This window comes from Eublepharis macularius, chromosome 19 (assembly GCF_028583425.1).
Source record: "Eublepharis macularius isolate TG4126 chromosome 19, MPM_Emac_v1.0, whole genome shotgun sequence".
In the NCBI taxonomy this organism is placed as follows: domain Eukaryota; kingdom Metazoa; phylum Chordata; class Lepidosauria; order Squamata; family Eublepharidae; genus Eublepharis; species Eublepharis macularius.
In genome coordinates, this window is record NC_072808.1 from 24,873,363 (window position 1) to 24,898,572 (window position 25,210).

Genomic DNA, 25,210 nt, shown 5'->3' on the forward strand with positions numbered 1-25,210 from the left:
GGTAAAATGTGCCCTGAGGTGGAAGAGCCCACTTAGCCATTAGAACAAAGGCTCCAAAGGTTAGTTCCTGGGTTAGACAAAAGGCTTGAGTACCTTGATTGGCAGCTGCTGGGGTCTGTGAATACAAATGTAAAACTAGTTCTAGCACTGCACAAAAAGGATAGTTTGCTGATTAAGTCCACCGGAGCTAAGTTAAGTACTTTTAGGGAGGGACTGTTCTCTCCCAGGAACGACTGTATATACTTATGAATGTCATTTGATTAGCTCCTCAGTCAAGGACAGGAGATCTCATCATGGAAGAAGGGAAAGGAATGTGCTAAGTGGGGATGACTCTGCGAGATCTTTGTTGCACTGGGCACCGGCGGGGCCAGATAGATAGTAAATCCAGTCGCTTCTCAATCACTCCACATGCATGCCATGTTCTCCCGGGCAGGATTCAGCAACTGCTGGAGGTCCTCTGGTGGCCAAACAGCAGCCATTTTAACTCCAGAGGCCTGAACTTTTTTAATATTACAAGCAGCCATATATAAAACTGCTATTAAAATGGCAGAGGCCGGGCCGACCGCTTACAGAATAACCATTGGATGTTTTCCCCAGGGATGTTTTGTTATCTTTTCAATCTCTTTTTCCTCAATCTGTCTGTCACCTGGGATTGCCACATCAGTCACTTTAACCTTCTTACTTTCAACCACAGTAATATCCCAAGTATTGTGTTCTAACTTCTTATCCATTTGGATTTTGAAATACTACAAAATCATAACTTCCTCATTTTCAAAAACTTCCTTGTGATTATGCGTCCACCAATATTTTGTGGATGGTACCTTGTATTTTTTCCATAAATTCCATTCCAATATTGCAGCTGCTGTATTGAACAAGGCTGCTGCTGCTGCTGCTGCTGCTGCTGCTGCTGATAATAATAATAATAATAATAATAATAATAATAATAATAATAATTAATAATAGTCTGCCTTTCTCACTGAGACTCCAGGCAGATTAACAGTGTAAGACAAATGGTAGTCTTGTCTTGGTAGACACTTGTAGACTTCGTCTTGGTGGGCATGTAAACACTACACAAACTTAATTTTTTTTTCCATTGAGTGATGAGATTCAAGCCTTCCCCACTGCGACTCACACATGTCTGCTCTGTGTCTAGACTCCCCAGACAGGCAGGTGACTCTTTGTTCTTTGCCTTCCCAAACCACAACCTTTCTCCACTGTCATCTCCTGAAAGGTTTCGACTCCCCACATAGGGGCTTGCCACATCTACTGACTGGTGTGTGCTAGCGGAAGTGAAAGTTTAGTTCCTCTTTATGAATGTGAATGTTCACATACCTTGTGTAAAATTGCTTTTGCATTACTTTTATTTTTTTTTATGAATGTGAGCTGCCCTGGCGGTAAGGGACCACAGAGTATGGCAGAAATGCAGCCAATGGTGAAATACTGAATTGCGCTAGCAGCGCAGTCCAAAGGCTAGTCTGCAGACTGCTTAGGATAGCAGCTGAGCCCAATATTGGCATAACCTAGAGATGGGCAGGCACAGTGTGGCGAGACGCCACCCTGTCTGGTGATACATGCTCCTCTGATAGCCGTGTCTCCCACATAGGGGTCACAGAGTAAGTATGCATGGTATTTAATGGGTCCGGCCCCCCCTTCAGAGACATGCCAGCAGAGCATCGCCCCAGTGTCATGCTGGTGCCACCTCCACATGTAAACAGGAGACCAACGACATTGCTGGGTGGCCATGAAAACCCCACCAGGGGTCACCATAAGTCAACTATGACTTGAGGGCAGGGTTTCACTTTCACCAGCCTTCGCTGATGCTGGCCAGACACTCATAGCCCCTTTCACCTCGCAGGGTCACGGCCCCACGGAGAAACGCAAAGAGAAGCTGCAGACGGTGTTCCAGCGTGACTCCCTGCCAGAGAGGGTGAGTCTCCCCCTCCAAGTACATCCCCAAGGGGAAGGTTTGAGGAGCACCTGGGAGGTGCCACTCCTGAGCCCACCTGCGGTCTGTTGCTGCTGTGGGCCTTTCCTGCTTACTGTCCTTGTGTCCCTTTTGGCTCTTTGCAGGCAGCCCGCCAAGAGGGGCAGAGGCCGGAGCGGACCCCGTTCACCACCGGCTGAGCCTGCAAGAGGACCGACAGCTGCAGTGGCCAGCCTGCCTCCAGTTGTCCCGTGGGGCAGAACGACTCTCTTCTTCCAGCCTGGCTTTTGCAGTCGCTTAACAGACAGTTGTTTCTCCGACACAGAGCATCAGGACAGCTGTATCTGTGCTTCTGCGGTCTGTCAGTGCAGCTTTCAGAGGCACAGGAGCCTCGCTAGAGCAAGAGAGTTGGCCGCTCCCATTCCTCTGACTCTCCTTCAGCACTCCTGATGCAGTCCAATAAACGTGTGGATTCTTTCGCAGCTGCCTCTCTGTTTGAATTGGTTTGGGTAGGTAGGGCTCTCCGCCCTGCCAGTACTAACCTTGGCTAACTTCAGCGTGGCACTTACACTGAACGAGTTCTTCAGGGTCTGCACAGCTGTGCTCTAGCAAGGCTTAGGGGCATTCCCCCTGCCCCCCAGTTCCTAGTTCTTCTGATGGCTGGCATGTGATAAACTATGCAACATGACAGGGAGGGGGGATGGAGAATGAAGACTGGGATGACTGGCAGCAGGCAGCACTAATGAACCGCATGAATGCAGCGGAGGGGTGGTGGCATGGGAAGTGCAAAGCAAAATGGCTGGTGACTGGGACAGCCAATCAACATGAATGGCCTGTCCCTAGAGAGCAAATGGATCTGGTGGCGTAAGACGTTGGCTGTGCCTGGGGCGCCTTCCACGGGTGCATTTTACCAGTGTGCTGTTAGGGAGATAACAAGAATGCCTGCTGTGAATGTGTGTCCACTTGCTGCTGTCCTAGTGTCCGTGCCCCCTTTGTCTTGTGGAAAGCAATTGCTCAGGGCATTTATTTATTTATATATTTATTCATTGGATATTTTGTTTTAGTCACTACTCGCCCCAGGGTCTTGAGGCTGCTTACAACATATAATAAGTTAAAAACCAGCACAAAAACAAATAACAATAGAATTAAAGTTCCCCCCCTCCCTTGCCTGGCAGAAGTTCTTTGCTTGGGGATTTATGGAGGTGCCTTGGTGTTACGGTTGGGGAGATGCTGCCTTCCCTTTGTGGCAGCCTATCGAAAAAGAGCTTGTTGACAGAAAGGGATTTGAATTTTCTGCTGGGCGTGCCGTACTTCTCCATGCAGTGCAGGGTTCTGTGTGTATATGGGGATTGGGTGACGTCAGGGAGATGCAGCATTGCTATGCTTTGGTCAGCCGATTCCAGGGGTGTGGTTGGCATCAGGACATTGGCACACTGCTCCGTGATGAGTGGGAGTGAGTAGTGCCCATTTCTCACCTCCAGTGCTGGCACGACTGAGTGGGCACTGGGCCCACATCTGCATGGTGCCTTTGGGTGTGGCACTCTGGCATACTTCCAGATACTCTACAAAGAGCTTAATATTCTAAGCAGTTTACCAGTTGGATTTAGGATCACATGGTTTGTTTATTATTGCATCTTTACTGCCACGGGGAAAGGAAGGAAGAGGAATCAGCTTTTCTGTCCCCATACCAAATATTTTAGGTCCTTTATGAATCTTTAGTATGGGGTTGTTGGTATAAATAAATTCTATCCTCAGACACATGGCATTTTGGGAAAGGTTTTGGTGTGTAAGAGAGAGATTGGGTAGTTCCAAGCACTTCCTGATTTTTAAGGATGCCCTTTTGTGATGAAGAAATTCTTCGTTGGCAGGTGTTCCCCTGGTGGGTGTCTACTGATGAGATGCCAGGGGGTCTAGGGGTGGGAATAAACTGGAAGAAAAGGGCATAAAAGATCGTCAGCTGCAGGAGGCAGACTGTATGGTATGTGCCTAGGGGATATCTTCAGAGTGAGGGTCCCACTAAGTACAGTGGGGGCAAGGTTCAAGAGGTGGGTGTGGTGGGGTATTTGAAAGTGCAATATGCACGAGTGGGAAGGAAGAAAAGCCTGATCATACTGTGCTCCTTGTTCCATCAGAGGTTACTTCCAACTTAGAAATCCATTAGGCTCAGCTCCTTCCTTTCACCCAACTTGTGCTGTACCTTACTTGGCTCCCCCACCCTGTTACTTTATTGGGATTTCTGTCACATCTAGCTTGGCCTTGCCTATGTTTCCTCAGGAGAACTAAAGAGATTGAGGGAATGCCTGTTCCCGTATTGTTACAGAAGGGAGGGAGGGAAATGTGACCAAGGGCTCCCTGGAAGGCACCCTAGTAACCAGCTGCCACCACTCGGGTATCTCTTGAGACCATCTAGACTGGTCCACTATAAAGGGTGCTAGACCAGTAAAGAAGTAACTGGGTGTAAACTCTGGGAAATACCTTGTAGCAAATTATATAGCATCTATGCAGGGAAAAATTGAAGAGAAATATCTCAGAGAAATATATTCTACTAAACGAAGCCCAAAAATGTCTTTATAAAAAGAAGGGAAAATGGAGGTGGTGGATTCAAAAGGGGGTAGGAATGGACCCAAAACACAAATTCAGGGAAGGGGGCATGATCTCACAGCATCGTCTTTCAAATAAAAGCCATAACGTTGGTCTAACTCAGCAAAGTGTGCTTTACCTGGGCTATAGCGACTTCCTCGGAGCATGTAGGGAGGAGATCTCAAAGAGGAGCTTCCGTAAAAGATGGGGACTGTAGACTTCACCACTGTGTACAATCCGTTGCCTAACATTCTACCTGTTGCTTCAGATCCGCTACAGTGTACTATCTGTTGCTTTAAATATGATCCTACTGGGTAGTTCTGTGTTGTTTAATGTCAGTCTTAGAATTATTTCTGCTCTGTTACAGCATTTCTTCAACTCTATTGGATTTTTGCTGTTAGGTCTGTGTAAATTTGTATTTATATACCCTATGGCATTTTTATTGAAACGTCCTGATATTGACTGTGCTAATCTCACGCTATGTGATCTGCCTTGAGTCTCAGTGACAAAGATGAACTCTAAATTATATAAATAATAATAATGTGCAGATTTCCTTGCAGTACCAAAGATAATGGAGAAGTCTTTAACTCCTCCCCTCTGGTCTTGAGGTCTCCAGATGCCATATTGTCCCAAAGTGGGGACAAAGAAAAGTCCAGAGCTCCCAGGAATTTATGGGCAATGGAATCCAGCCTAAGCTAGCCTCCTCATTAAGGTTAACCAGTGGATCTAGCCATTCCCATGTAAAGCTCTCTCTCTCTGTTGGCTACTATTACCAGTCAGACAATCCCCAAAATGGTAGACCCACCCTGATAATGGCTCAGCACTTCCATGACAAATCGGGTGTCTGGTCCAAATCAATTGTCCTTTGTCAAAAAAGGATGAAGTTGGCCAGGTGTACTGGGTAAGAAAGAGTTGTACTCAGGTAAACCTCGGGGGTCCAAGATGCCAGAGGCTATAGGTGGCACATTCGAGCCATGCTGAATCTCAAGTTTGTGTCACAGGTGTGCGCCCTACCAGCCCCTTCTGTCCACTTGATTAATCTGCAGAGACGCCGCTGGGCCTGGGGTGTTGGTATTCTGCTTCACCAGGCATGCAACACCCGTGGAATGCTTATGCATTCCAGTTCCTACTGTTTGGGTCAAATCGGGGGTGCCCAGTTATGCCACTAGGGGATGAGAGTCCCCAGACCTTAAATCCTATCCATTCCTTGCCTTGAGGGGCTTCACTGCCTTCTACGCTAAAATGTTTGCTCAGATCGCATGATGGCAGTATCTGTCTGCAGTTTCTACCACAGCCTGCAGTGCGGAAACTACGAGGGGCTGTGGGACCTGACTAGGGGAGGGCATGCAAATTTGTCAGTTAGCTGAAGGCGTTTGCTTTTCTAAGAACTTCTCTTGCTCTCAACAGCCATACTTCAGAGTTCCATTTCCAGTTTCCGTGGCAGTTAAAAGGCAGTTTCTAGAAAATGCAAAGAGAAAAAGCAGGGGGGCAGAGTGAGGAGGGGAGACTGCCTCCCCACCTTCTTCTCTGAGTTATGTAGCCCTTTCCCATAGGTATTGGGAACAAGTTTCTCTGTCTGCTGGCCCCTGAGCAAGAACTCATCCACACGGTCATTTTGTGTGCTTCTGTCTTGGTGTTAGAATGTGCCCCTGGAGTTTGGCATCCAAAGGAGAGCTGTTACCATCTCTGAATTGGGTGGCCATGTGGTTCGATGTGGGGCTGCCTGGATATGGGACATGATATGGGACATGAACAATGCATCCCATCATCTCCTTTGCCAAGAACTGGGACAAGCAGATGAAACTGAGCATGAGCCAGTGTGGTGTAGTAGTTGGTCAAGGAGGTAGGGATCCGTATTCAGTCGGCCATGATCCACACGGGGTGACTCTGGGCCACTCACTCACTCTTAGCCTAACTTACCTTACCAAGGTTGGTGTAAGGATAAAATGGAGGAGAGAACCATGCGAGTTACCCACAGGAAGGACAAAATAAAAATGTGGTGGATAACACTGTATGGGTCCAAATGTGCTAGTTACAGTCGATTGACAAAGGTGCTTTAATGTTGTACCAACAGTATTCATTTAATAAGAACGTCTTATCTGAGTTAGGGGCCAGTTTAGCAAGCATTTGAATGGGTTTTAACTGCCAGCCCTTGCTTGCTTGTCTTATTTCTTTGCCAATCTTTCTTTGCAGGTCAACTGAGAACGAGCTGCGGGTCGAAGATACAGCACAATCCATCTGTCTTGAAGGTAGGGGCTGCCTTGGTCTTTCCAGTTGGGCAGAAACTGTCAGTAGGGATGGGATAAGCCGTCCTATGGAGTATATGAAATTGCTTAATCTGAGACACACCTTTGGTCTGGTCTATCCAGCCCAGTTGCTGCCAGCGAAAGTGTTTTATTTTGGGTGTTTTAAAATCTTTTTTGTGCCATTTTTATTCATCTGTGCTTGCATTCATAGAATCATAGAGTTGGAAGGGGCCATACAGACCATCTAGTCCAACCCCCTGCCCAGTGCAGGATCAGCCTAAAGCATCTCTGACAGAATCCTTTGTGTATGGTGCACATTTTTAAAAATCCAGATGACAAAAGGAAAGAGTTGGAAATCGGGGTGGGGAAGGAGGGGCTTCCGGGCAGCTCTGGCCCGCTGATTTGTTGGGGGCGGTCTGTCTGTCAAGTAAAGCTGTTTCCACAGCTGCATGGACTCCATGGCATTGTACAATCTCTGCTGAAATGAGGTGGACGGCAGTGCTTGGTGGATTTATTAGCTTCAATAAATGCAAATTCTGTCATAAGAAAAGTCTGAACCTGTGACAGGAATACATTTATGCACAATTACTATTACTACTACTTCTAATATTATTGTTATTGACTTCTTTTATAGCCCACCTTTCTCGCCGAGAATCAAAGTGAATTACAAAATATGAACCACAGATTCAGTCATACAGCACAGATCTTTAAGAAAACAAAACAGGCTAAGACTGCAGGGTCAGAAAACACTGCTAGCAAAGAACAAAAACTGTCTCAGGCAACAAAACAGTCTAAGGCCATGTTTCCCAACCACTGGGGAGCTATTGCCTCAGGACACCATCAGAGATTCTGCGAAAAACCATGGTAATTTTGTGGTATTTTGTGGTAATTTGAAATACCACAAAATATTCAAAATATCCCTGGAAGTATCACAGTTAACCCTTCCCTTCAAAATATCCCTTGAAATATTGCTGTTATATATAGAAGCTCTTTACAAGCAATAATGTAGCAGTAATCGAATTGTGCTTCCTGCCAACAACTTTTTGTGGCCTGTGAACATTCTCACAGGGAGGGGCTCCTTGGGATTTGAAAAATTAATTTAGGAGTTCCTACATGGGAAAAAAGTGGGGAAACACTGGTTTAAGGTTTGACAGACGGTACCGAAGAAAGCATTCTAAGGGTAGAAGACATTGATACTGACGTTGAAATTCAGTCAAAGGGGTGACAGTGTGTAATGAACACGGCAAAAGACTACAATACTATAGACTTATAGCTCAGCCTTATAGAAGCCACTCCTAAAAAGATCTATTATAGCATAGCTCTGATCTCTTTATAAGAAGGCCCTCCTGAGCATTTCTGTTGCATGTGCTGTGTCTGATTGCAAATTCTGTACTCACAGAAGAGCATAAATACCCACAGTCCTGATCTTAGCCGCCAGTTCTGAGGCTGGGCACCCTGCCTCTATGGCCATGACATGCTGATCTATACTGAGTGCACAAACCCTGTCCATACGTCTAGAGGAGTTATTCTGTGTTAATTTGTAGTTGCAAAATAGTAAAGTGTCCAGTAGCACCTTTAAGACTAACCAACTTTATTGTAGCATAAGCTTTTGAGTTCTCGAAAGTTTATGCTACAATATGAGGCATCTGACGAAGAGAGCTGTGGTTCTCAGAAGCTTATGCTACAATATGAGGCATCTGACGAAGAGAGCTGTGGTTCTCGAAAGCTTATGCTACAGTAAAGTTGGTTTAGTCTTAAAGGTGCTACTGGACTCTTTACTATTTTACTGCCCGTACAGTATCCATCCAGAAATGTATTGCTTTGGAAAGAACAAAAACCCGGTCCAGACGCTTTTCTTTTTTCTTTCTCCCTGCAGAAGGGAACGCTGAAAAGGATCTGACGAATGAGCCCCCCAGTTCCCCTGCACTTCCGTCGCCTCTTCCTATGACGCAGGTGAGACACAACAAGTCATTGTGGCAAGGCAACTCTCCGCTACTGTGCTGGGACCTTGAGGGCAGCACTCACTTCTTGCAAAGAGCCCCTTCCACAGCCTTCTCTTTATTTACAATCTGGAACAAGGGTTGTATCCAAATGTATTTATAGCTGCCCTTTCCCAAAGTAACTGCCCAGGTAGCAAACAGTTCCTTACCCAGTTAATTCATGCAGTGATCCTGTGAGTTTGTTAGACAGAAGATTAAGAATGGGACCAATTGTTCTCTTCCTACAAATCAGAAAATGCAGAGAACCCGGGTTCCTGGTCTCTCTTTCTTTTGCAAGAAAAACTAAATTTTAAAAAACCCATGTACCTCTATATGAGAGTGGCATATCCACCTGTGACATGTTCATTTACTCTGTTCTAACCGGCCCCCATACTGTAGTGTAGGAGGAGAATTTGGAACCTTTTTTCTCTATAAACCAACCTGGGGTCAGGCAGATGCAACATCAGGGCCGATTCCAGATGGCCAGAAATTGTGGTTTTTCTGCGGAAATAATCGCTTACCGGCCACGCGTTCACTTTCGTCTTCATCCGCTTTGTCTCGCAGCGTGCCGTGCCGTCCCGCTTCCGGATGTTTGCACGGCCAACTGAGGTTGTTTCCTCCCTGTCACAGTTGACGTCGGGGGCCTTCATTGGTTCGCATTTCAGTTTTTTTTAAAAAAATTTTTTTGCGTGTTTTGCGCAAATGCACAAACGCGCAGGTATGCGAATACGCAGCGTTGACTTTTGTGCGCTTTTGTGCATTTGTGCGCATTTGCGCAGTTCGATGTGCGCAAACATGTGACTGCGCAAATGGCGCCCGGTTTTAAAAAAAAAATTTAAGGGAATATTGTTGCCGGCCGGCCGGCAAAGGAAGGAGGGAAAGGGGAGGGCCTGTCCTCGGCGACGAAGCGTCCAGAAGTGTGCAAACCCGCAATACCGCGTTCACACCGTCCGCTTATAGAGCGCAACCGAGCGCCATGGACCGCAGGTAAGCCGGGATGGGAAATTGCGGGTTTTTACGAGTGAAGTCGCTGAAAAAGCGGAAGCACTCGCTCTATTTGTGCCCGTCTGGAATCGGCCCAGAGCAGTGATCCCAACTGAGCAGCATTTTGCTCACTGCATTTTGTCCTCCTTAGGAAGAGTGTCCTAAATCTGGAATGCACACATGAGAAGACTTGGCTTCTGGTCACCGCCTGCAGGGACAGGCAGAGCAGGGCCTCTAGCCTCAGAAGATGGGCAGATTCATATAGGAGGAGAAGGCAATCTTTTCAGTACGCTGCCCTTGAGCCTTTCAGGCCTTTATCGATTAAGACCAGTACTTGGTTAGTTCATTTCAAAACTCAATCCCAACAGAGGACAGAAGGGCAGGAAAGAAGCCACAGGAAAGAGAGCTCTAGCTGGCTAACAAACACGGGGGTCGCCAAGCTAGGCAATTGCTCAGCTCCCCAAGAGCAAACCAAAATACGTTTCTGGTACGAAGAGTGAAAGCATCGTTTTACATTTCTGTACTGCATCCTTATTTCACTTGAATAATACATTTTTTTAACTCCTACCTTTAAAAAGGACACCTTTTGCCTCTGAATGGATTATAATGTTTTCAAGAATGTTGGGTCCTCATATGTGCTGTCTCTCTTTCTTGTTGAACATTAAAAAAATCCACATTTGAAGGTATTGATAGGAAGATCTATATGTTCAATATTAATTCCTTGCAGGTTCTTAAGGCACCATTGACACGTAAGCCTGAATCTCTGTTGATCCTGTACTGTTCTCATAGCTCAAAGCTCCACAGAAACATCTAAATGAAAAGTGGTAGGTTCCATTACTAATGCCGAGGCAGCACATTCGGTGCCGGTTTTGGTCTATACTTGTCCCAAACCTCCAGAAGAGAAATCGCAGTAAAATTGTTTTTTCCCTCTAAACATTCGCCTCTGATTCTTTTGCAAACCAAAGGAATACATGTAAAATAGATGAGCAAGGTTTGAGTCCAGTAGACCAACAAGAGTTTCCAGGATATAAGTTTCGTGATACCAAGATACGAGTTAAGAATGGCGATCTCTATAGAGGAACAAGACAAGGCTGCCCTTTGTCACCTGCTTTATTTGCAATTGCCTTAGAACCACTGACAATAGCAATCAGGGAGAACACCCAAATTCAAGGAATCGCAGTTAACTCTAAAACATATAAACTCAGTGCTTTTGCAGATGATATGCTGCTATACCTCACAAACCCAATCCTATCGCTTCAACACTTATCAAATCTTTTAAGTTTATTTGGTCAAATTTCAGGATTAGAAGTAAACTACACCAAGTCGAACATACTTCCTTTAAACACAACAACTACAACTCAATTGAATATTAAACACATATATAAATTCCAGTGGGAACCAAAAAAACTACCATATCTGGGTATAATCCTACCATCTGACCTCAACCAGTTACTAAAGTTAAATCACATAGATAAAATGGCTAAAATAAGAGCAGAATTAAGTGACTGGAATAAAAAACAATTATCATGGTATGATAGATACCATCTAATTAAATCATTTGCACTTCCCAAGTTAATTTTTCTCTTTCGAACAATTCCAATATTAATCCCACCAAAACTTTTAAAACAATGGCAAACCTTCTTCAATAAATTTTTGTGGCAAGATAAACATCCAAGAATTGCATTTACAACACTAAGATTAAAAAACACACAAGGAGGCTTTAATTTCCCAGATATTGATCTCTATCAAAAAGCTGCACGATTAAAAGATGTAATTTCTATAATACAGAAGGAAGATCATATGGATTGGATCAACTTTTTACAAAACACACAACAAAATGAATCCATTCAGGATCTTCTATGGAATAAACAACACGTCCGCCCAACAAACTCTAAACAAAACATCTTTTTTACAGCTATCCTAAAAGTATGGGATGCTTATAGAAATAAAATCACCCCCAAATATTCCAGGTTCTCTTCTTTTCTTTTTCAGGATTGGTTTCCACCGGGTCTCTCACCCGCATTCACTAAAAAATGGAGCCAAAACAACATAACAAGGCTAACTGATATTGCCTCCCGAGAAGGCTTACTAGATAAACCGGAATTGGAGCAAAAAATTAATAGTAATATATCATGGTTTATTTATTTTCAATTAAAGAATCTAGCCTCTTCTATAAACTTAAAGGACATTATGAAACAACCAAAGACTGCATTTGAACAAATTATAGATAGGAAAGGCCTTTCAAATAAAGGAGTAATCTCCAAAATTTATAATATTTTGCTACAAAACCTTAAACTTAAAACCTTAACATATCAGTCAAAATGGCACCAAGACTGTGACAAAATATTATCAAAAGAACAATGGGAAATATTATGGTCCTCTAAAATATTTAATTCATCAACAATTAGTATTAAACTACAGTCCTATAAGATATTAACAAGATGGTATCTTACACCCAAAAAATTAGCAGCTATTTATTCTCACAGTTCATCTTTATGTTGGAAAGGATGTGGGGATACAGGATCATATATACATTGCTGGTGGAAATGTCATTACATAGAAGAATTCTGGAATACAATCTTGCACCAAATCTTTTTGTTAACTGGCTACAAAATACCAAAGAAACCTGAGCTGATATTTCTGAATCAATGGGATGATATAGAGATCCCACCAATTCGACGAGACCTCATCAATGTCTTCTTAATGGCAGCAAAAAATTTAATTGCTTTAAAATGGAAATCACATACTGTACCAACAATTACCAGTTGGTATTCTAAAATATGGGACCATTTTTTATTTGAAAAAATCAATGATGGAATCTATCAAGCTGAAAATTTCCCCCAAACAACAAATTTTATGGAAAAATGGTTCCCTTTTTTTGAATACATTTCTAAAGAAAATCTATATCCTCCCAATAAAATATACCAAACAATCCTGAATCTATAATCCAAAATATATCAGATCATTCAACTTGAATTTGTCTTTCCATGTTTTACCCTTCTCTGTTATGTAGTTTTTAACAATTTACCCATGTTGTATTTCATATTGTAAACAGTTTTGTTAATAATTGAAATAAAAATATATATATATAAAAAAAAAAAAAAAAAAAAAAAAAAAAGAATGGCGATCTCTGAGTCTTTGTATCCCAGTCAGAAGTTGGGAGGGATATTGCACAAAAGTGGAGGTAATTAACTTGATTAGAGCACTGGAAGAAATGCAGAAAGTTAGCATCTGTAGTGAGAGAAGAATCCTATATAAAATAGTCTTACGGTTAGTATTTTTTATTAGTTTTTCCGTTAGGGGTAGGGGAGAGGGGGAAAACAAGAGACAAAAATATCATACATTCTGCTTGAGACAACATTCTGCTTATCCACATTTTCCGCACTGCTCATCACTTAACTGTGATTGCTAGTAAGAAAGTACAATATTGCCTTCATATCATTACTACGTTTGAATCTTTATATTTGTTTCTCATCCAGTTGTAAAAGGGGGTCCAGGGTGCAGCAAAATCTTCTTCCATTTGTCCTTTCATTAATAAAGTTAGTTTGTCTTGTTGCACATCCTCCACTATCTTCGCTATTAACTCCTCCTGCTGGGGTATTACTGGTCTTTTCCAATAAAATGCTAGTAGAATTCTTGCTGCTGTCACTGCATGTATAATAAAATATTTCTGATCTTTGTCCAAATCTTCTGGTATACAGTTTAACACAAATATTTCAGGTTTCAATGGAATTACAACCTGTAAAATCGTTTGTAAAAGTCTATGAACCATTATCCAAAATTTATATACCTCTTTGCAAGACCACCACATACGATAAAATGTTCCCTTATGTTTCTCACACTTCCAGAAGTTATTAGATACATTTTTATACATTTTGGCAAGTCTATCAGGTGTTAGATACTATCTATAGAATATCTCTTTAAATGACACTGACTTGGTTATTTTAACATTCACTTTCCATACCTTATTCCATTGCATTGGACCTATACTATATCCTAAATTTCGTGTCCATTTGTTCTTATATTCTTCTACCCCTGCATTTTTTTTTCTTCATTTGCATTAGAAATATATACATCTTTTTAATCAGCTCTTCATCCGAGTCACATAACAGTTTTTCAAAAGTATTTTGCTCTAAGTGAAAACCTCCCATTTTTTAATCTTTGTTACACCTAGATTCTACCTGGGTCCTTGACCACCAATCTAAATCGAAGCTTTGCTTCTGTCATTCTTCTTCTGTTTTTAATCTTCCTTCATCATCTAATAAGTCTTTATACCTAATCAACCTGTTTACTGAGAATACATTAGGTTGTGAGAACGCTTCTAAAGGTGATACCCCTTGGGGAATTTTAGAGTAAATCTGTGATACAGTTCTTTCCCATACTGATATAAGGGACATTCTAATCCAATGGTTCTTAAAATATCTGTGACCCTTTGTTTTCCTGTACCATAGAAAAGCACGCCATCCCAACTGCAAATCATGCCCTTCTACTGCCAAAAGTCTCTGATTTTCTAAGAATATCCACTCTCTTGCCCATACTAAGCAACAGGCTTTATGATACATTTTCCAGTCCCATAAAGCAAAACCTGCATTTTCTTTCACATCTTGAAGTGTTTTCAGTTTAATTGTTGGTTTCTTTCCTTGCCAGACAAATTTGGACACTGCCTTATATAGCTCTTCAAAAAAGGATTTGTTAATACATATCGGGATAGTTTGGTACAGCAATATAATTCATGGTAGTATATTCATTTTGACAGTTGCAATTCTTCCCAACAGTGAGAGATGAAGTCCTTTCCGTCTTTCTAGATCCTTTTTGATCTCTTGAAGCAGCTTCCCATCGTTCTCTTTCATTAACGAACTGCACTTTGCTGTTAAATATACCCCTAAATATTTTACTTTCTTCTCTAGCTGAAATCCAGTCAGTCTAATTAATTCCATATTTTGGGGTGTCGTCATATTTTTAGTTATCACTTTAGTTTTCTGATAATTAATTATAAAATAGGATTAATTATAAAACAGTCTGATGATGATGATGATGATGATGATAACTGTGCTTATATACCGTTCTTCTAGACAGATTAGTGCCTCACCCAGAGCGGTGAACAAGTTAGCGTTGTTATTATTGTCCCCACAATACAGGTGGGGAGCTGGGCTGAGAGGCGTGGCTTACCCAAGGCCACCTACTGAGCTCATGGCAGGAGTGGGATTTGAACCAGCAGAGTGCTGATTTGCAGCCGAACCACTTCACTACTGTGCTATAGCAACTCCTCTAATGAAATATAACAACAAAGCATGGCTCAGTTAAATCTGCTGGTCTTGCTACAGAATAATATAACCGTATGCCTGGCATACCATAAGCTCCACTCCACTTTTCAAACATATTATCACTTCCTTTTTCTTTTTAATCCTTCAGCTTTCTCATTACACCAAACAAAACTATTCAGCATTTTCTGCCTCTCCACTGGAACATTTTCTGACAACCTTTTATTTATATGACAACTTATATGACAATCTATATGTGAAAGGAAGTGGAAATAGTGCTTAGAAGAATCTGAAAGTATATTATAATAAATAAATAAAATAAGTATGAAGGGAGTAGAGGGAAAGTGGATAGGGGGTTGGAAAACTGTTGGAAGTCAACAAAAAGGGGGGGAAAGGGAGGGGGTTAGAATTAAAAGAAATTAAAGAATGTGATTATAATTGTTATTATATGTTTCTAATCCAATAAAAATTCTTTAATAAAAAAAAAAAAAAAACATTTTCTGACAACCTAATGGACAGATTCTCCAACAATAAAGAAAAAAATTGGAAAGAAAGTTCATCATCATAAGTGTGTTTAAAGAGTAACCCTAAGAAGAATTGTATTTTTCTAAGTCAGTGGTCTTAGAAGGGTGTAACCCTGTTCAGGATTGCACTGCAGGTTTAGTGGGGGTAAAGGAAACAGAGGCTGGGATTGACCACTGTTGACTTCTGTTTTCAGAAATTCTGCCACCTCCGGTCTGTATCTCTAAGCATCTACAAGAATGAGACAATGTTTTTAACAAGCTTGCGAGGCAGACTGAGTGCTTATTCATTATTCTAACAGTTTTTAAAATAGATAAATATCCCTGACTGTTTGGCATTTTAACTCATTTAGCCGTTTGCCTGCACTCACCAGTAGTTTCGCTCAGATTCATTTTATAGCCCAGTATCTCCCCATGAAAGCGGATCGTCTTCATTGACACTGAAGTGTGGTGAACGTTGTCCAAACAGAAGTCTGCGTGAAGGATAATCGTATATTACCACTCTCACGCTTTAGCACAGAGCGTGTTGTATCATTCAATAAATTCAGCCTTGCAGAAATCAAAGAGGTTTTTTCCTATAATGTAGGATTTGAGTCCAGTGGCGCCTTAGAGACCCACAAGGTTTTCAAACGGTAAGCCTCCAAGAGTCTTGTGCAAGCTGACACCCTGAAAACCTTGTGGGTCTCTAAGGGGCCAGAGGACTCAAATCCTGCTGCTCCACGGCAGACCATCACAGCCACCCACCTAAAACTTTATGTAATGTATTTGTTTTTAATTTTTTAAAAATAACTTACAAAGTACTGAGTGCGTGTATAATTTTACTTAGTGTGTTTATTTGCCTCTTCTCCCAGAAGGTGTTTTGCAATTGTGATAAAAAATACTTTGAAATCTCAATAAAAACAAACAGTTTAAATAAAACAAACAGGAAGTAACCAACTATACGTGGGCTGTCCCTGAATCCTCTTTCAGGGCCCAGAACCTGTGGCTTGTGCACGAGGGCTCACGCCTCTGGCCATGCCTGGAGCTAGGAAGAGCAAAGGGAGGGAAAGCAAGCCTAGATGTTGCAGCTGGCAGCAGTGATATTCCTCCGCCTTGATGCTCCCTGCTCCCAGAGCCTTTGGCTGCACCCAAGTTTCTGCTTGGAGACCAGGCCCCTGATCTCGGCTGAGTTGCATCGCCTTCCGTTGCCTTTTGGTTCTTATTGTCAGCCACAAAACCACCCTGAGAGATGAGCTGCCTTCTCACTTTCTATGGGGACTGGAAGGAAAGTGCTGTCAGGCCAAATCCAAGAGTTCCCAAGCAAAATCCAGTCCCCAAAGCCACTTGAGAACGTGTCCTCTGATTCCCTTTGTTCCGCTTCCTGTGGTTCAGCATCCCTACTAATCCTCCGTTGCCTTGCTGCCCCACACCTAGAGAGGCGGCTACTTCCTGGAACAGGAAGCTACCCAGGTGGAGAAAGTCTTGCAAGAGAGCACTTGTTCTCCAGGGACTGGATTCTCTGTGTCCACTGGAATCCCAGGATCCAGGAGGATTCTGTCTGTGGCCTGAGGATCCCTCTTCCAGCCAATAGTGCTCTGGTGTAAGGTGTAGGGAATCTGTGTGTGATCCCCAGCCCTTTGTCTTCTGGTCCGAGTTCTGGGGCACTTGTCAAACATCTGTCAGGAGCTCCTTCAGCTTGGGCAGAGAGGTGCTAAGTATGGGCCAAGCTAGAAGTGGAGTGCAAGTGGAGCGCAAGTGAACAGGGAGGAATACGTGTGAGTCTGTGAGTCTTTCTTTCCTACGTGATCGAGTGGAGTGCAAGTGGAGCGCAAGTGAACAGGGAGGAATACGTGTGAGTCTGTGAGTCTCTTTCCTGTGTGATCGAGTGGAGAGCAAGTGGAGCACAAGTGAACAGGGAGGAATACATGTGAGTCTGTGAGTCTCTTTCCTACGTGATCAAGTGGAGTGCAAGTGGAGCGCAAGTGAACAGGGAGGAATACATGTGAGTCTGTGAGTCTCTTTCCTATGTGATCGAGTGGAGAGCAAGTGGAGCGCAAGTGAACAGGGAGAAATACGTGTGAGTCTGTGAGTCTCTTTCCTACGTGATCGAGTGGAGTGCAAGTGGAGCGCAAGTGAACAGGGAGGAATACACGTGAGTCTGTTCACTTGCCATTCAAGTGTCATCCGTCGCTTCTAGCTTGGCCCTGTGTCATTAGGTTAATCACCGTGAAGCATTTTTCCAACCTTGTGATTGTTGCCGTGGGACGTTTTGCCAAGCGATTGTGCACATGGAGCCCCCATCATCGTGGAATAATAGTTTGGGAGCAACTATCCTGAAGGCGGAGTGCTGGCTCAGTTCAGTGCTCGGTTGACACCCCACACCCTGTAGGTATGCGGTTCTGTGATACTTGTTTATGTCATGCCAGCAATGCAGTAACCACTTAACAGAAAAGACAGGCAGGCCCCTTGCCCAAGAAGTTTATACCCCTAATGATAAACCTGGATGCCATCTGTGCTGTTTCTGTAACTCCCTCAGTATTGTAAGGTTAGTTGGGTACCCTTTGGAGATGATACCATCACGTCCTGCCATTTTCCTCATATGTCTTTGTCTTCTCCCACACTTATTTTTCAGATTCCAGAGCTCACAATCACCACCAACTCACCGGAAAAGAAGGAGCATTGGAAAGACCATCCCGTGAACTTCACTGACTCCCCACATTCTCTTGCTTTGAAGGTCCATCCTGCATCCCACGAGGAACTGAAAGTGCCCTGGGGCTTGGCACTGGGGACAGAAACCCATCCTTTGGGTCAGTGGGATGTGCCAGAGTTCAACAAATGCGACCTCACCACCGAGGGCTCTTTCTTGGAGGAGTGCATGGAGGAACAGTTGAGGAAGTACCAAGAGATGCCCCATCGCTTGGAGGAAGACGCCATAGACCGAGAGCTGGAACAGCTTTACTTGTCGCACTTGAGCCGGCTCCGAGCAGAGGAGCTTGGAGGGAGAGGCGACTGGGCGGAGGATTGCTCAGAGAGCCCCAACAATCCTGCACCGTCTCTCCTCACCTTGCGGCAGAGTGTCCTGTCCGACCGTGATCTGATAGTCAACTGGGCAGGCCCTGAGAGAGCGCTGAACAGCTCTTTAGCAGAGGAGATCACTTTGCACTACGCCAGGCAGCGGGGCGATGACTGCAGAGACAGTGAGGAGGAGGGGTCCGCACCTGGCTATGCAACCTTGGCACCCCCTGAGCTGGTGGGGCCGGGCCGTGAGAGCCCACCTGTTCTGCTAGAAGGCTGCTTTCTAAACCATCTGGAAGAGGGGAGCGCCCGGAGGAGCCCTGCCAAGGACGCTGACTCCTTTGTCAGCTTGAGAGCGGTATTGCCCAATGTTCTGCGGCCTGCAGTTCAGGAGGCCACGGTGATGCCCTTGGTGGTCCCTGCCCGGACTCTGACGCCCCTCCCAAAGCTTCCCACAGACCTGCTGTCCAGCCCTCTCGGTGCTCCTGGGCAGAGCAAGACTCGAGGCTTCTGGATAGGGCAAGGCAGCCTCTGGCTGGGCGAGGGGAACCACATCCACAAGGCTCATGAAACCCATCCCAACTCTCACAGTGAACTTGAAAGGATCCTGACGCGCTCCCTGCGGTTCTTCAGCCTCTTTGTCTTCCTGCCTGTGGTCTTCAGCAGCTGCATGCCCTTGGTGGCCGTAACCCTTTACTTCCTCCTGGATTGGTTCTCGTAGTTGGGCGTCTGGTGCCATGAGAGGGCCGCGAGAGGACCTTCTGTGGCTTGGCTCCATCTCTGTTTCTTCTGAACCACCTTGGTTTGAAGAAGGGAGAGGGACAGAGGATGTCAGTTGAGAGGTCAGGGCACGTCTTGAGTTACGGCTGTTCCAGATTTTCCAAAGTTCAGTGCGCTTTTCTTGAAGTCTAGCAAAGGCATCGGGTAGAAGAGGTAAATGATTGTATTATTTATGGCCCTCCATGAGGAAGAGATCAAAGCTGGTTTTGGAGGATGGCAAGATCCAGCCTTGATAATCACCAGGGCTCCCCCTTCCCCCTCCACTTCTCCATTCTTACTTTACAGAGGGCAGTCAAGGTCAGCGGCAGCACAAGAGAATAGTCAGATGTTTATGTTCTTCTTCTTAAGCGTTTAGGGGACTCACTTGCTAAAGGCCCCTCAAACCCTACTGCTTGCCCGCTCTATGTAAAACAATACCCACTTTTGTTTGTTTCATAGGAAGCATTTATAACAGAAAACAGCATTTATAACAGAATCTGCCCTGAGCCCACTTGGTTGGGGAGGGCGGACTATAAATCTAAGTAATTAAATAAATAAATAATTAAATAAATAAATAAATAAACAACACTCCCCTCCCCTTCCAAGAATGAAAAACCTTCCTGGTCGGATTTAGCTGACTTTAATATAATATTTTCAACTTTCCCCTTTCTGGTGTTTGGCTTTCAAAGTTTCCTATCCTAAGCACCCTTAACTGAGAGTAAATGATTAATTTAGTGAGTAGAGAGTATACAGTGAAAATTTGGACCCTGATTAAAAATATAGTGTACAGGTATATATATACTTAAATTATGCAGAGTAAGTACCTTTCGGCATCTCACAAAGTACAAAGAGGGGAAAATGAATATATTATTTAAAAAACGGGGACGATACTAAAGTCTAAAAACAATAACGGGTAATCTAGTTTAAAATTCCAATATAAGAGCTTTGGGAGGGGGGGTGCTTTTTTTTTTAAACAAGTGGAAGCAAACTAGCAGTTGGAGGTCTGGCCAGGTGGTCCCATGAGGTCCTGGCTCTGCCATCTGGAGACAGAAAGGATTGGTGAAAAGAGCAGGAACAGCAAGCTATGCTGGTTTTATTACTATTATTATTTACAAAATTTATATCCCACTTTTCTGCCCTTGTAAGGGCCACCAAGGAGGCCCGTTCTGCCCTTTCTTAAGGATTTGGGGTGAGTAAGAACAGTTTAAAAATAAATAAAACAAACATAGTAAAAAAATTAAATTAATCCATGCTCGCTTCATCTAGGGCTGCATCCACATGATGCAGGATATTGTGCTGTTGCTGCACGAGAGCACTCACTAATAACTGGAGTTTCCCTTTGCAGACGAGACAGTAGAGTTGCAAATACCAGCTTATGTGCGACAATGGTGAAATATCCTTTTGATGCGTGGATGCATCCCTGAGACATAGTGGAAGTTTGAAGCCCTTTCCCACAAAGTAGAGAGGCTCAGACATAGACAAATCAGTCCACAGGGCAGCTGCTGTGAGCTACCAGTTTTATCATCTGCTTTTATGAGAAAATAACAGGAAAAAATTATAGATGTGTATGCATGTGTGTGTGCACACACTCCAGAAAAGGCTTCGTTATTTTTATTCCTAAAAGTCACAATTTTTTTTTTTAATGTCATAGAGCATAATCTAGCAGGACCCCACACTAAGCAAGCTCTACTGAAATGAACGGTGCTCCTGTTTTCCACAGTCAAATTCATTTCCCTGGGATTTGTGCAGAAATGCATCCTCTTGAACTGCATCCTCAGTTCCCATCATTTCACGTTGTTCTAATAAAACTCGCAGGCAGGAAAATGCTTTCTGTTGCAAAGAGAATTTCAGCCATTCTGCCCATCACACTCCTGCCAAACAGCCATTATCATTCCAGACTGCCTCTGAAGTGATGAAGACGAGTTCCATTCATGCCCCGTGCTTGAGCCACATCTTGCTTCTGGGACCCTTTGGACGGCTGACTGCGCCTCTGCTCGAAGGGCTCCTTTGTGCTCACGGATACACCCCATGTTTTTCTGCCCACCAGCAGGGTCCATCAGAAAGGACCACAGGAAAGCTCCCCCAAATAGATGGCCCCGTATTTATTTTTGTACCTGATGGGAAGGCCTGACCTTTCCCAACCATAGAACTCACCCCCAAATAGATTTTATTTATTAACCACTAGCAGTGCAAACCTGGAGTGGTGGGTTTGCAGGAGGTGAAAATAATTTATTGTTGTATATATGCGTATTTGTCTGCAGAAAGACAGTAGCTTGGAAACGTCAAGTCTTCACGTGCAATAGGCTGGACTGGCATTGGACATGCTGTGAAAAGACAGCACCCCCAACACCTTTTGTGCTGCTAAACATGCTTCGTTTTTTCCCTCTTGAATGTGTGTGCTGTCAGCAGCTGCTGTGATATCGTTTGTGGGGCCTTCTGGAGGAAGAGAGAAGTATTCTGTGTGGATTCTGATGTCCCTTTGCTCTGCTGATCCAAACTTAGAATGTAGGTGGAGGTGGAAGGTTCTTCATGCTTCGTAAATAGATATGTCAGAGTCCAGACCGGATCTCATGGTAACGAACTCTCTGTTCACCAAACAGAAGCTGAGATCAGAATGTAACTGGCAGTCACAGCTGTGTGTATGCGTGTGTGCTTGTGTGTTCATGCATTTGTTGATTTGTTCCATGATTATAAGGTCTTTGTCTTTCCACTGCTGTTTTCCCTTCTGTCTTTGTCCACTTGTCTGATAGCTCACCGTTGACCTAGTAGTGCGAATGTCTGAAAGCGACTGTTCCACCGTGCCGCAGACTTGGCCAGCCCATCCTCCTGGCTCCGCGTCCCGTCAGGCTTCCACACGTTCACAGCAGCACTGGACAGAACCAGGCAACCTGGCCGTAAGGCAAAGTGCGTTGGCTGCCGCAAGCGGGAGGTCTTGTCTGCACGGGCTGGTTGCCGTGACGTGGAGCTGCCCATGAGCACTTCTCATGATCTCATTCATTGCAACTTGTGGTTTGTGTAGAGAAACATCGAAGTGGGCCGTGCCTCCTATTAATGAGCAGGGGGAAAGAGGAGCTGTTTGAATTTTTCTGTATCTTTTTCCACCTTGGGCCATCATCAAGTGGAAACGAAACTTAGGTCTCACGTTCGTGTCAGGGGTGCTTGGGCTCGCAGACTGATTTCCCCCGAGGTTTAAACTCTCGCTGGGCTGTTCTCCTTCAGAGTGCAGGGGTAGGTCACCTGCCTGAACATTCTTGTGTGCCACGAAGGCTAGAACTCTCCTCCTTGGCAGCTGTCTTTGTGTTTTTTTTAAATGAGAGCCCCACCCTGCCGTCTGTTGGGGTGCACGTGTTTACCCCCACACTGTGAACGAGGCCTAGATGCTGTCTGGCCCTTTGCTAACCATGTCACAGAAGTCCATGATTTCCCCTTCCGTGAACAGCAATAATCATAACTGACCTAGCAGGCACTGTTGGGATAATAAACTTTGCCATTTGTGTACCAGGTTAGTCTGTTCTTAGGGCCCCCCTTGCCTGCCATGTGTGAGGAAGCGCCAAGTGGCATTAACCACTACAGGAGGCCATCCAGTGAGTAGAGATGAACTTCCGCCTCCTCGCTGCAGCTGGTGCCATGCTGCCTTTTGCTTCCCCTGCTACAGGAAAGGCCGTCTCAACATACCTGACTCCTCCTCAGAGGGCCAAGCGAGAAGCGACGAACTGCACTTGAATGGCAAGTGAACAGACTCGCGTGTATTCCTCCCTGTTGACTTTCATTCCACTACATGATCGAGTGGAGTGCAAGTGGAGCGCAAGTCAATAGGGAGGAATACATGCGAGTCTGTTCACTTGCCATTCAAGTGCAGTTCGTCGCTTCTCGCTTGGCCCATAAGCCCTGAGCTCTCCACACTGGAAAGCCAGATCTCTTCACCCTTGACATAAGCTTTAGGATGCCAAGTCAGTTGTGTGCGTAAGTTGCCGTACACTTGTGTGGTAGGTCAGTTGTTCCCCAGGTTTTCTTTAGTTGCCAGGCCTGAGTGAAAACTGATGCGGTGAGGTAGGTGAATGCGAGAGTTACAGAGTCACTGGTTCAAATGTCTGTTCAGTCACGAACTATACTTTCAACCCCATTCTTCCCCATCACGAAAGTCATTCCCACCTATCCAAGAGGCTTCTTCCAAGGATTGTTGACCTGAAGAAATGTATCCTGCTATTCCATTCAGCCAGGTTAGAAGCCTTGAAGCCCTTCCCCTTTAGACCAGGCAAAGGCACCAGGCGTGGCTGAATGGGTAGAATTATACAAGTTCATGAAGCATTTTATTTATTTATTTATTTATTTCAAATTTGTATTCCGCCTTCCCCACAAGCGGGCTCAGGGTGGATACCAACCAACATATTAAAAATACAATTAAAATACAATAAAAAATTCACATTAATTAAAAACAACACATTTAAAACAAGATGGTGGACAGCCTTCACAGGGAGGGTTTTATACACCCCTTTTTTCCAGGCTGGCGGATACTAAGTCCTGCCGGGCCCTGATTTCAGCAGACAGAGCGTTCCACCAGGTGGGAGCCAGGACCGAAAAGGCCCTGGCTCTAGTCGAGGCTAGAGCACAAAGGCAGTGCTGTGTGAGCACCAAAGCTCCCATCCAGCTGCGTCAGTCTCCCTTAAATTCCAGGGAGAGAAATGGAGTTGCTCCTGAATTGGATCAGGGTCGAAGGATAGCAAAACGGCAGGAGCACCAAGTGTGTGTCGTGAAGCCTGCAGCTCAAATTTCTCTTGAGCCGCCGTCCATCCCTCTGGCCAGCCTAGGGGGTTGCTTTAAGAATTACTGGAATAGTGTACGAGGAATGCTTTGGATACTCAAAATCATTCTTAGATCACTTTTTCACAGGCTAGCTCTAAAAAAAGTGCACACTGAATTGAATTAATTTGACTTCTTAGAAAAGGCTCATGGTATGTATCTGTACTCACCAGCAGCGTGAGCTCTTATGGTCAGGGGGTGATATACGTCATCACTTTTATGGCACTTTTAAAAAAAATGTCTCTGCTGGCTACTTCCCCTGGTATTGAGGTGTCAGTCACTCTCAAGTGCAAACCAAATGTGCCCTCAAAATGCAGCATTTACACCTTGTGGCATCTGTGCTAGCAGTTGGTGATTATACTGTCCATAGCAGTGGTTTGTAATGAGTGGATTCAGCCCCTGGAGTGGGGGGGGGGGAATGGCTGCCTGGATTGACTCTGGCGCCAGGTCTATGTGATCCCTTCCTGTGTTAGTCTACAGCTGCCAAAGTGACAAAGAGCCTTGTGGCATCTTAAAGATGAGTAAGTGTTGGGGTAGAAGAAAGAGAAGCAGTCCTCACAGGTGTTCTCAAGCCTTTGGACTTACAGAGTTCATACTAAAGACCCATGAAATGGAGCCCTGGTTTACCTGGATGAAAAAACGCACTTTTCCTCCTCACCTTTGAGGTGACGGGGTTGCTTCGATTTGGAGTGAGATTTCCAGCCTCACAACCTCAGGGGCTATTTTTCCACCAAGGAATGTTTGCAGTGGGAGCAGATCTGAAAATCAACAGTTTGGGGAATATCTTATTCTTCTATCATGTCTCTGATGCCCTTTGTCAGTAACCAGACCAAGAGGGCTGAGGCTGGAACATGTGGCGTGTGTGTGTGTGTGTATCACCTGAGCTGTGCCTGCATTGGAAACACTAATAAAAACATCCTGGTTACAGCATCTATGTCTTTGGGTGTGTGATTAGTGGAGTGTGGCAGGGTGGGGGTGGGATGTAGACTGCACACTTCAGCATAGATAGTTTCCAGCTTGGGGTCCAATGCACTCTTTGCCTTGCGGAGAAGCGTGCCAGAGTCTAGCAATTGCTTCCCCTTGTGCTCACTCTCCTGTCAATGTGCAAAAAAGGTGAATTGAAGAAGATACCCACCCCAGCCCATTTGATAACATTCTGATG

General features: G+C 44.4%; 1 protein-coding gene across 1 annotated transcript in view; it reads left to right on the plus strand.

Moving 5' to 3' along the window:
* PPP1R3F (protein phosphatase 1 regulatory subunit 3F) overlaps window positions 1-24,968 on the plus strand; it is a 44,537-nt gene extending 19,569 nt beyond the window's left edge. The window contains exons 2-4 of the mRNA XM_055003280.1: window positions 6,698-6,753; window positions 8,627-8,703; window positions 18,107-24,968. Of these exons, the coding sequence (XP_054859255.1) occupies window positions 6,698-6,753; window positions 8,627-8,703; window positions 18,107-19,210 (1,237 nt within the window). The 3' untranslated portion in view covers window positions 19,211-24,968. The remainder of the gene's footprint in view (window positions 1-6,697; window positions 6,754-8,626; window positions 8,704-18,106) is intronic.
* Window positions 24,969-25,210: the final 242 nt, after the last annotated feature.